The sequence below is a fragment of the Lonchura striata genome, chromosome 16, assembly GCF_046129695.1.
Source record: "Lonchura striata isolate bLonStr1 chromosome 16, bLonStr1.mat, whole genome shotgun sequence".
NCBI lineage: Eukaryota > Metazoa > Chordata > Aves > Passeriformes > Estrildidae > Lonchura > Lonchura striata.
Window position 1 is genome coordinate 1,865,484 of NC_134618.1, and position 12,997 is coordinate 1,878,480.

Here is a 12,997-nt window from a genome sequence, read left to right on the forward strand (position 1 = left end):
CGGCGCCGCTGCCGCCGCCATCGCGCCCAGGGCAGCGCGCCGCGGCCGCGCCTCCGCCCGCCCCGCGCGGCGCCAATGGGCGGCGGCCAACGGACGGGGACGAGCCCCGCCCCGCGCGGCCCGACAGCCCCACCCCGCGCACCGCCAGCCAGCACAGCCGCTTTCAACCCTACCGCTTTATTCAGTAACTGCTTGTCCTACACAAGTACAAACACAACATGGCCCAAAAGGATACAAAGTTATACAAAACAAAAAACGAAAACAAATCTGTATAGTATTGACTGTACAACAGGTGGTTAAGTTCTTTGCCTTTCCCTGTGTGAACCCCAGTTATTCTAGCCACTATCATGGCTTCAAGCCTCCCTCTCTGCTTTGCAGTTTCCAAGGGGCTGGTGCTCAGTTACTCATTTGGTATTTGTAAAACCACTCACACTGTTTCACTGTGGGCTGAATAGCAAGTTGTTACTGACACCCTCAATGAAAAAGTGAAAGAAATCACTTATGGGGGCAGCTACAGAACACTTCATTGGCTTTCCAGCTTCTTCTCTATAATAGCATCATATTCACCGGGCTGGACCATTGCTTCTGTGGGGATTGCCCGGTGTAAGCCTTACAGAAGAGTGTACTCTGCAGAAACTAACCATCCAGGGGAACTGGAATAAAGCAACAATTCTGTATTGAATTAAGTCTCAGGCAGGTCTGGGCTCCAGCTGCCCTGATAAAATCCTGTGCTGGCCTGGAGATCAACGTATGTGGCTCACTGTCTTACTCACTGGGGTTCTGAACTAGCTCAAGATTTACATGCTGGTCTGTACAGCGTGCTAAACGTTTACAAATCACCAAGCAGCAGCTGCTAACTGGAGAAAGAGAGGCTGAAACATCTTTCCCTCCCTCTATCTGAAAAAGATGTTTTTGCAGCCTTTAAAATCAAAGCCATTTTTAAATAATTTCAGTTCAATGCCAGGAATCCAGAAGCCTCACAGTAAAGGTTACTGGCCAAGAACTGCTGTTCTCTCCTCTTACATTGCCTTCACTGCCAGGATTATCTCTCACTCCTCCCCACCCAGATTCATTATAAAAAAAGGTACAGTATTCCATCTGATGGGATTTAAGTTAAAAAGTAAAAAGCTGTCCAGTCCTTTTGCTTTATCTTGAGGAGTTTGAGCTGGAGCGGCTGCGATGGCGCCTTCGCCCGGGAGACCTGGATCGGGACCGCCGGCGAACAGGGGATCTGCGCCGAGGAGAGCGGGACCTGGCAGGGAATGAGGAGAAAGTTTCTGTTAGGAGACAAGCAACAGGTTCAAGTAATTGGTCAGCTCAGCTACCAACTTTCTGAAAACACCCCCTGCATCATACCAAAATCCCTCACACACCATGGGAAAAGAATGAGCATGACACAGCTCCATAGAGGACATAGCAGGACTATTCTGGCTATCCTCCCTCTGCTTCAGGAACCAGAAAAAATGATTAATACTTGAACAACACGAAACTCATCTTCCTCAAGGAAAATGAGCTCAGATCATATGTAAGATGCCCCTTCACCTGAAGTCATCTTTGACTCCTGAAAGAGTGATATTCAGGGAAGGATTTATCCAAATCCTTTCAAATTACAAGGAAGCTTCTTAGAGGAAGCTTATTCCAGAAGTAGTTTAGCTTCAAGCTTCTCAGTACTACAACCAACAGTCTTATCAGTGTAACTACTGCTATGACACAGAGCTTCCAGGCACAGAATACTAGCAGAGCTAACAGGACAGTAAAAGTCGGAGTAGGAAAGATAACAAAGGAGGAGAGAATGGCAAACCTGCATCTTTGAGATCTCAGCAAAAGGTGTGTTTAAAGGAGCACCAAGAAGCCTCCTAGATCTTATGCCACAGTAATTACTGCTCATTTTTAAACCTGTGGCTGAAAGTTATTTAGCAATCAAGTTATTACTGACAAGTAAGAAATTCTGAAAACACGTTAATACTGAAGACTCAGAACGTACCTGATCACAATCAGGCAGCTCCAAGTTGCACAACTATCAGATAACACCTTGGGGCCAGTGTATTCCACTCACCTGACAGAGGACTGCTTTTTGGTATTGTGCCCATTCAGAAGTAAGGGAGGGAGGTACAAGGGCTTCCAAAAAACAAGAAACTGGCACGGCCTGCCCCAAGTGTTCTTTCAGCCAAAGTCTGTTCCCGTTTCATCTTGAAGCCTTTATGTAGAAGGCACTCCTGGGAACAGGCTGGGAAGGATGAGACCTTACCCAGAGACTGTGCTCAGGGCACAGACCAGAGCAGGCACCCTGGAGCTAATGAGTTAGGAACTGCAACCCAGGTTCAACCAATGTCCAAAATCTGTTACTGTCACTTGGCTTGGGAAAGTGAAGTCAAATAGGATTTTCCCCATGCCAAGTCTTTCAGCGATAACGAGTTGCTACTGAGAAAGAAAAGCGCTGTCCCAGCTCTCACCTCCTCCTCATGCGAGGGGGGGACCTGCGCCACATCGGCGGCGGTGGCAGCATCCTCCTCGGGGGGCTGAAGCGTCTGGGGGGTGGTCGAGGCCGTGGTGCCAGCACAGCTGTGGCTGTGATCTCCTGACCATCAATCTGGCCTTTTTAGGGCATCAAAGAAACAGGGAGAAATAAGTATTTTTCAACACTAACATATAGACACATCATACTACTGCAACTCACTGCTTTGTCACAAGCAACTGAAGTGGGATCAGCCCACAGAGCTCCACACCCTGCTCCTCAGGGGCTATTCTGACAAAGTCCACACACCGACTAGACTTCTTTATCTAATCCCATCAAAGTGCAGTTCAGATGTAAACCTGGAAAAGTTTTCACATAAGCTTAAAATTATTTTTTCACTGTTTTGAAAAAATGATTAGTTTTAATAGTCCTGTGATTTCCTGGATCTGCCCTGAACCTCACAAAAGCCATCTGGGCTGTAAACTGAGAGTACTTTAGATCTGTTCACCAAAGACATCCCTATCACCTCTAACTCATTTTCTGATCAAATCCATCTACTCTGAAGCTTTTGTAAAGCCCACAGGCTCCTTGCAGGTCAGTACCTACCTCCATCCATGTGTTTCAGGGCTTTCTCAGCATCATCTGGGTTTTCAAACTCCACATAAGCATAACCTTTGGAGAGGTGTGGGTTTAACCTGTCAACGGGCATGTCAATCATTTTAATCTTTCCATAAGTGGAAAAGATTTCCATGATGTGATCCTGCAGAGAGAGAGAAAGAGAGCAAGCCTTTTGAACACAGAGCACACTCGCCAGCCAGGGCTGGCTGGCACAGAGCAGTAAATCCACAGCACATAATTTTTCAGCAGCCTAAACCTTTTACCTCTGAAGACCTTAAAGTACATTCTAGCAAAGACAACTCAAGCCAACCCAGCTCCCTGTAGATCCTTTATCAAAAACTCCCCAATATCCTTTATGCCTCCAAGGTAATTTCAGCTGTTGTCCCAAGTTCTATCATTTTCTTCCTAGTAAAGCAGGATATAAGGTCTGGAATAGTGACAAAACAAGCAAACTTCTTAGGCACTACAGTTTCTCAGAAGGCTTCATGGTATTTGATTCAGTAAAATCACATGAAAATTTTCCTCACTGATCAACCTGGACACAAAGAAACAATATCCAACAGCAACACCTTGGCAAATCTGTAGTAACCAAGGTTTGGAGAGCTTTGAAAAAGCAACTCACACATTCTCACAGAAGAACATGAATGCTTGACTGCATGGGAACATGCCATTATTACCTTTGTCACATTTCTAGTGAGCCTTCCAACATGCACTTTTGTGGGTCTGGGTGATGGACTCCGCCTCTTCCGCTCCTTTTCATCTCTCTTGGGTGGTTTGGACCTGATTTGAAGAACAGAAAACATTTACAGTCTCCAGGGAACATGCAGGACAAATCCAAAGCCAGTCATTATCACATGATTAAAAGTACAATTTTTATTGAAGGGGATCTTTGTCCTGAAGAAGTTACAGTGTTGGGGTGGTGCTGAGGGTGTTCCACTCAGAAACACCTCAGGACTTGCATTTTTCTTGTCTGCTTTTGCTTTAGAACCTATTGGAATTTGAGAACTTTTTTTTTGTAACTTTTCAACTTCACTGCAACTAGAGTAACAAACATAAAATTTGGTAAGCACTTCTATGAAGTTGTTGTCATAGTTAGAGCATTTCCCAGTTGTAAACACAGAAACGTTCTTTGCCTTAACAACTGAAGAGGCAAAATAAGGCCATAAAGATCACATAAATACCACAATCAGTCAAATGAACAGATTCAATAATTTGTGTTTCTTTATCTTCCATTCACTACAGAGGTCCAAAAATGAAAACAAATCTATTTAAAATTAGCTGCATATCACAATGCCTTTGCAGTTAAAAAAAAAAGAAATCTGGAATGAAACTTTATTCTGTAAAAAAAATCAGTATGTAGAAAATTTATCTTTATGCTTCTTCCTAAACTTAAAGTCCATAAATTGAGTCATACAAAAAACCCACACATCTTTACGCAGATTTTTATCAGCCTTCATCGCCTTATGCAAAGGAAAAACTGTACAGACATTAAGATAGTTTGATTCTCATGTTACCCCTACAGAGGTTTCCTCTGCCTTCCTTCTTATTTTATTTTTCATAAATAAGAATATAAATATGTACATATATATGCTGGTTTTAGCCCTGACTTTTCTGTTAGTCATGGTTGTAGTTTACAGGAATTGAACAGCTTTACTCTGATCTAGACCCATACTACTAAGGAAACACTGATTAAAATCACCTCTAAAAATGTAGCATTTAAAATCTTTAAACTCTTAAAAATTAGGTTTTTAATCTCTGTTCCTACAGGGTGTATGTTTCAATTCTAAGGAAACAAGACACCCACTGTAACAAAATTCACGTCTCTAAGTTATGGAGAAAGCAAATGGTCTTCAGAGAACAATCTCTTCTGATCACAATCTTGTATTTCAAATGGAATTAATGTGACATCTGGCAATTTCTAGAAGACAAATAAAACTCACTTGGAGCGGGACCGTCTCCTATTGTCATGTCTCCGTCGAGAAGGACTGGGAGAGCCAGAAGAGCTGCTTGAACTGGAACTGCGTGAGGTGCTGGAGCTCCCAGAGCGGCTCGAGGCAGAAGAGGAACTTGAGCCACTGCTAGAACCAGTGCTGGAACTGGACCCTGAGCTGGAAGTTGAGCTGGAACGGGACCTGTTTCAAGGGGGAGAAGAATAAAAATTAGTGGAATACCCAGACAAATAACATCTGAGAAACTTCTGACAACTACAGAGAATAACTGTGACTGGTTCTCTGGTGAGCTGTGGAACTTCAAAGAAATTCACACCTAAAATATAAACCCTCTTAAGTTAGAGAAAACTGCACAGTGACTAACACAACACAAGCTTTCAACAGGCCAAAGACTACCACGAATAAAGCTACTGATTACTGAAAATGCTGTCATTTGATATTCCCATAAAAGTACCCACCTGGTACTGCTGCTCCCACTGGAGGCACTGCGTCTTTTGCGTGTTTTGTCCCGACCACGATCCTTTTCACTCAATTCCTTAGCAGCTGCTTTATCCTTGGACCGGTCCTTCGATTTCTCTTCTGACCTGTCCTTGCGCTTGGTTGGTGAGGGAGCCCTTTTCACAACAAATTGCAGAAGGCATCACTTAATTATAAAAAAAAAAAACAACCAACATAGCCAACAAAAGCCCCACACCCAAATAAAGAACAGGACTGCAACACAAAACACTGAACTTTGAATGTAACTCAGGATCACTGAAACTGAGGAGTTAAAGCATTAGGCAATTCCAGACACTTTAGAAAAAGTTCTAGCAACCTCTTCTTTTTCAATCCTAGTAACTCCTTTTCCCCTTCCGAGATATCCATAGCAACAGAATGGGCCCCATGTCTCACATCTCACTTCTAACTCCTGGATTAAGAGAACCAGTTCCCTCTTTGCCCTAGCTCCAAAAGGAGACAGATTTAACACCTCTCTATTTAGCACTGAAATGCTGGGCATTAGTTGACTTCCAGATGTCTACCATATGAGGCTGCATCCATCACAAAATCTGCAACATCTATAAACATGCAGCATTTTGATTATTCCATGGGGATCATTTAAAACCTGTGATACAGATCTGCCTCTAACATTTTAATAACCTTTAAAGGAATGTGACACTCCCAACTACCAAAGAATTAAACATCCCGGGAATGAGTAGAAGCTTGTTGGAGCTGCCAGCCTTATCTGCAGCAGCACCAAATATGCACTGTAATGTGGGATATTGGAAACATCTCCATCCCCATGTACATCACAGGCAAACTCAGTGAACAAGAAAAAAACTTCACCAGCTCACAGCATCAAACAATCTTTTTCCTTCTGTGCTTCTGATCAGCAATTACTTTATTCTCTGAATTGCAATTAAATGCATGGTTGGGAAGAGATTACTTCTGAACAGCCAAACTTGCTTTCCTGATTTTCAGCTTCACAGTTTTCCCTAATACACCAACTGCAAGAAACAACACAAATGACTATTCACAAACCCAGCTCCCTGCAGAAACCAAGAAACACCCATGGCCTTTCTACATGGAGGACAAGAAACCCACACCACAGATGTGCCACTGGCAGAAGCTGCTGGGAAAGGAAATGCCTCCTCTAGCACCAGCGGCAGGAAGAAAGCAGTTATGGACTGTCCCACAAGCATCGCAAAGGGATCCAAGACAAGCAAACCTGTGTATATCACTCAGCTTTAGGATATTTCTATCCAGCTCCGTGCCTCTCCAGTGCAAGCTCTGAGGGGCATACAGATTGTAAAGCCACTGCATGAGCCCAGCTGGGTGGTACAAAACAGACAGGTTTTCTGGTCTTGTGAAACCAGGAACCTAAGATTTTTCCTTTCATAAAATCACAGAATCGCTGACTGGTTTGGGAAGGCATAAACCTTAAAACTCATCACTTTTCAACCCCCCAACTATGGTCTTTGCTACACCAAGTTGCTCCAACCTGGCCTTGAACACTTCAAGGGATGGGGCTGCTCTGAGCATCCTGGGTCAGGACCTCACCACCCTCACAGGGAAGAATTTTCTTCTAATCTCTAACATAAACCTGCCCTCCGTCAGTGAGAAGCCATTCCCCCTTCTCCTGGCCCTTGTAAAATGTCTCACTCCATCTTTCTTATAGGTTCATTTCAGGTACTGAAGGCTGCAAGTAGGTTACCCATAGCCCATTTTTCTTCTTCTAAATACCCCATAGCCAAGTTTGGTTTATCTCTGCCTACACATCAGTTCCTCCTGCACCTGTGGACTATCAAAGTCATAATGTTATCAGCATACAAAACTATCTGCTAGTGTTCAAGAGTCAGATCTGGTTTACCCCTTCTGGGAGAAGGGAAACGGAAACACAGATAAAGACCAGCATGTTTGCTGTTACCCAGCCTGCTGCTGAGGCAGGAAATAGAATCACAGAATCAATTACATTGGAACAGACCTGAGACCATTAAGTCCAATCTCTGACCCAACACCACCATGTCAACTAGACCAGAGCACTCAGTGCTGCATCCAGTCTTTCCATAAGCACCTCCAGGGATGGTGACTCCACAACCTCCCTGGGCATCCCCTTCCAGGGGCCCAACTGCCCTTTCTGTGAAGACAGTCTTCCTAATGTCTGATCAAAACCTCCCAGTGCATCTTAAGACTGTGTCCTCTTGTTCTGTTGCCCATTGCCTGGGAGAAGAGCCTGACCCCAACCTGGCTACAATCTCCTTTCAGGATTCCCTGCTTACTGCTCCTTAGAACAGGCACTTAGCAGGCAGATCAGCCACATAGCTTTGGAATATTCACCAAATGATGCTACATTAAAGCAGTCTCCAAACTAACCAGTGGTTTTAATCCTTTCTCAGGAATGCCCCTGACCATACTCACTTTAGTTGGAAACCTCACCCTACACAAGGGCATTTTCACCTGCACAAGTTCAGACATTCACTGGAAAATGAGGAAAGAATAAATCACAGTCCTCACACGAGGCTAAATAACATTGCATCTCTAAACTATATGCTTCATCTTTATAATCAAAAACCTCTCACTGTCTAAAAAATAGCTGGTTTAGGGGCATCCACCCTACAACAGAAAGTCTAAATTGCAATCTACACAAACCCATCTCACACATACTTCTGCTTTAGAGACAGAATCTGCACACTCAGAGCAGCAGTTCTCTGCAAAAGAAGTAAAGTCGCTGCCCTCAGGCTTCCCTTAAGGCTATAGGCGAGTTCTTTACTGACAGTTTGCTCCAGGTCTTCAGCTGCAAACCGGCAGAATTCCAGGTGTGAAGAGGGTTCGGCGCCCGGCACTTCTCTGTCCACTACGGCCGTTCGGCCCAGCTGTGCGGCCGGCGAAGCGCGGGGCAGCCAGATCCGCCCGCCGTGGGTGCGGTATGGCGCCCGTGGGGCAGGGCCCGCGAGATCAGCACAGCAACCCGTCCCTCGGGCCTGCACAACGCTCCTCCCCGTAGGCCAGGCCGCGGCACCGCCGACACTCGGGCCCGGTTCCACGGCCGGCCCCGCCCCGGCTCTCCCTCCCCTGCCCTCCCCGCCTCTGGCCACGGCTCCGAGACCCCATCCCCGACCCTCGCGCCACCATCGCCTCTCGGCAGCCCCAGCGCACTCCCCCCGGTGCCCCGCGCGGCGGAGGGGCCGGTCGGGCCACGGCCCGGCCGGATGGACGCGGATGGTGCAGCCCCCGCCCCGCACTCACATCCTCGGCCCCGCCGCCGCTCCGCGCTCGTCGCGCGAGATTGACGCGACGGGCGGGAAGGAGCGGCGCCGCGCGCGGTGATGGCGTCACAGCGGGGGCGGGGCGGGCGGACGGGCTTCAAGCGAGCAGGAGCGGGGTGGCGGGGCGGCTGCTGCTGCCCCCGCCGCTGACGTAAAGGTTCTTGCAAACCCTGTCCTGCATAGCCGTGGTAATGACAGTAGCAGCTTGGGCTTCAGCTCTGGGTTTTAAAAGCTTAACAACCCAGTAGGCTGCAGCCCCCACACGTGAATTCTGGCCCACGCTGCCTCAGGCTCACACAGCGCACAGACTCTGATTTGAGGTGGTGGCGGGTGTAGGGATGGCACTACTGTGCGGGGATTTGCCCTCTCAACTGCAAGAAAATTGGGAAGAGGAGAATGAAAGACTTAAGATGGAGCACCATACAGTGGCATTTCATGTCATGTGGGACGGATATCCCTGCCAAATGTGTTTGCTGTGAACTTAAAAGGGAATTTGCCACTGCAGACACTGAACCTCTGACGTCACCACATTGGCTGCCTGACTTTTGACTTGAGAGGAACAAAGCCAGAAGTGTATTTTGATCCCATCCCTAATACAGGGCCTTAAAAGTGACAGATCTTTCTAAGAGGTGTGTCGATCTGCTTATGTGTATGGCCAGAGGCATGTTTGTTAAATTCCTAATGATGGAAGCTTCACCTCTTGAATGCAGTGGAAGGATATGTCCTGTCTACCTCCATCACAGGACATGAGCAAGACCAGGGCAGGTATCTTTAAATTCGTGTGTGGCAACAAGAAAAACAGACTTATTCTCCGTTCTGCTGCAAAATCAAGGGGTATTACATAAAACCTGGCATGGAACAGGTTCAGTAAACAAGAAAACAAACAAAACCCCAAGAAAGCAAAAAGGAAGTTGTTCTTCTGTCCACAACATCTTGTTTAAGGGCAGATTTCTCTCACAGGCAATTTTGTAGTCTACTAAAAGTTCACATTGGTTCGATGAGAAACTGCATTATGTCAAATGGGCACTATTAGTAGACTGTCATGATGAGCTTAGAATCATGGAATCATTTAGGTTGGAAAAGTCCTCTAAGATCATTGAGTCTAATTCCAATGCCATTCCCACAGTGCTGCCAAGGCCACCACTAAACTATGTCCCCAGATGCCACATCTACATATTTTTTTGAACACTTCCAGAGATGGTGATTCTACCACTATCCTGGGCAGCCTCTTCTAGTGCCTGACCACCCATTCTGCAAGGAGTATTTCCCTAATATCTGTGAAAAATGAGGTTCACTTTCCTGGTAAAATTTTAATTTAAAGTTTAATAAAAGTTTAATTAAAAGTTTAATAAAAAGACAGGAGACAGAAATAAAGTAAAGGGTTAAAAACGGCCAGGTGCTTAGCATTCAGGCAAGAGCACACTGTTATCTTTGGAGATACCCCTTAAATACCTTTTCAGTGCATATTCATAGATTCTTATGCATAGTCATATTTTCCCATAAACTACCTTCCCATAAACAATTCCAGGAACTATTTTGCATGGGCCCTCCTTGGGTCCGCCTTTTTAGAGCATGAATGTTTCTTGGCTGTGGTTTTGGTCTGTTCTCTTTGTCACTTCTAGTTTGGGCTTTGGTCCATATTTTCTTCAGATGGCAGATGCTGGTAGTTGGCATATCAGTAGTAGGGTCCTCATGACATCTTCATTGGATGTTATCCTGAGTGAACAGACAGTTCACTCATAACTGTATCAGCTATCAGTACTATGTCTAAATTTTTGTTAATAGCAGAAATAAAAGCAAAGTTATTTTAACATTATACATACAGCATTGATCTTAATATTTGCAAGAAGCCAACAATATAATATGTACTTACAACATATCCAAAGGAAACCACCCTTAGTGCAACTTAAGGCCATTTCTTCTTATCCTGTCCAGTGTTCGCTAGGAGCAGAGCCCAATGCCCACCTATCTGCATTCACAGTGTTTAACATTTTTTCCTCTCTCAGTTATAGCAAAGCCATAAAGGCTAACTGATCCCAAAGTCCTGCACACCCTTATTCTCATAACAACTCTCATCCCCCCCAGACGTGGGCAGGTAAGGTCACTGACCCAGCAGAAAAATAATAGTACTGTAAAAAAGGCTTGCTGCTAGCTGTTAGCTGAAGCAGGGTCCTGAAGATTTGAGAGCGCCAGGACGGTGGTGGCAGCGTGTGGGGGGTGTGATCTGCTTCCAGGGGCTGCCAGCAGCTGGCAGGACTGAGCCTTTAAGCCAAGCCCGAACGAGGAGAGACATTTTAACATCTCATGTGGGAACACTGGCAGAGATGAGAATAGCTCAAAGCACGCGTCTGCTTCAGTTTCAGAGGAATGGCCCAGCTGTGGCCTCTGCGCTCTGCCAGCAGCCCGGCTGGCACCGCACGGCCACCATCCCCCGCAGGGATCGAGCTGGTGCTTCCAGGGCTGAAGGGCACCTGTAGGGACGGCAGCGCTGCTCCCGTGAGGCTTGTCCTCCATCCTCTGCGCAGGTGTGACCAGCCACCCCTGGGCCGTGCTCCGGGACGGTACAGCCGGGTCCGTGCCCCGAGGTGACGCGGCTCCCGGCGGCCCCGGAGCGCGGCTGCCCCGAAAGGGTTACGAGGAGGGCCCCGCCCTGCCTCTACGTCGGTGTCCTCCTGGGTGACCTTCCCAGCAGCCCTTGCTGGCTCTGCCCCAACCAAACAAAGACCACGGGAGGTTTTCAAACAGCCGCTTCCCGGAAAGTTGGCTGCGGTAGAGCTGGGCTGCGCTGGCACCTAGCTGGTCCCGGCCACCGGAGAAAGCGGCAGCGAGTTGGTGCCGTCGCCTGAGAGGACCCCGGCAGCCGTCGGGAGTCCCTGTACGTGGGTGCTCTGCCCATTTGCTTCCGTGCATTGAGCTGGTTTGGGTGCTGGGAGTGGCGTGGGGAAGGATGAGAGAACTCCCGGCAGAGGTGCCAGCGCAGGGAGTGTGCAGCAGGACAGGGTTCCGGGGCCCCGGCTGTGCGGAGGCTGTGCGCTGCGGAGGTTCGGTGTGGGAGCTGGGAGTGGCACGCCCAATCAGAAGTGCTGTCCTCCAGGCTCTTCCTGAACTCAGAAGCCTGCCCAGCAATTTTCCAGCGAAGTGCAGATTCCTTTAGATACTGCCCATGTGTTGGTGGACGAGCAAGAGATGAAATAACAGAGCTGTGTGAGTGCTGCTTTTGGCTCTTACTTCAGTGCTTTTCTTTCCCCTCCCTCCTGCACTCCCAGGCTTCTGCTGAGGACAGACTATTTCCAGCCACCTCCGCAGGTGAACTGCTCTGCTCCGGTGCCAGTGGGGTTGGGGCTGATTGTCTCTAAACGCTGCCTGAGGCTGAGGGCGCTTGTCCCGTGTGTTGCGCTGACTTGCAACTGGCGCTTCATTTGTCCTTCCTGTTAATTGGCTTTGGGTTGTGGTGGCGACTAGAGAGCTCTCCTTGAGGCCCCGGAAATCCAGGCGATCAGTGGGTCATTCTGCTCACAGCAACACTGGCATTCCTTTATCATGGTGAGGTGTGAGCACCCTGTGCCTTTGCATTTGTGGGGATTGCACTGCAGCACTGGCTCAGCCCACAGCCTCTGGATGCTGGTGTTTTTCCTGTGCTGGGAGATCTTTGGTCTGCCTCCCTGTTCAGTCTGTTACTCCCTATGGGAGTATGGCACTTCTATGAGAGTAGGGGTAGATGTGTGTGTGGCTTCAGAGGGCACGGTCTGTGTGGCTTCCTTAGAGGAATTGCAGGGTGGAGCATTTGTCTTCAGAGGACTTGGAAACTTTTCATCCAAATGTGTAGAAACAGCCTTCGTTGTCATTGCAGGAAGTTGAGAGAGTTTCCATTGGCTGCTTTGTTGAGTAGCTACATTGATTTGGAACAACAAAAATAGGAGATTTTGGGATTTTCCTCTAATCTGCAGAAGGATGTGAATTTAGCAATTTAGTTGAAATACTTACAGGTCTATTAAGCCATCTGTAGTAGTTTCTGAACTCTCTTGAGGTCTAAGGCTATTCTTGCAGTGCACACTGGTAGCTAGGCTATGAACAGGTTTAGGGCTTCATGACTATCTGCCTCTGGATGTGTCAGTGCATACATTTGTATCTTTCAGGGCTTTTAGCTTAAAAACTGTGCCTTGATGCTCATTTTCCTGCAACACTCTTCCATCCTGATGCTATAGGAATATACCTGCTTAATGCTAAACTTA

At 47.2% G+C, this 12,997-nt stretch overlaps 1 protein-coding gene across 1 annotated transcript; it reads right to left on the bottom strand.

Moving 5' to 3' along the window:
• Positions 1–161: 161 nt before the first annotated feature.
• On the bottom strand, positions 162–8,794 carry RNPS1 (RNA binding protein with serine rich domain 1). Its single transcript, XM_021529633.3, has 7 exons — positions 8,746–8,794; positions 5,481–5,636; positions 5,014–5,205; positions 3,751–3,853; positions 3,062–3,215; positions 2,454–2,595; positions 162–1,252 (listed from the first exon to the last, which is right to left on the bottom strand). Coding segments are annotated over exons 1-7 (855 nt in total). The 5' UTR covers positions 8,748–8,794; the 3' UTR covers positions 162–1,146.
• Positions 8,795–12,997: the final 4,203 nt, after the last annotated feature.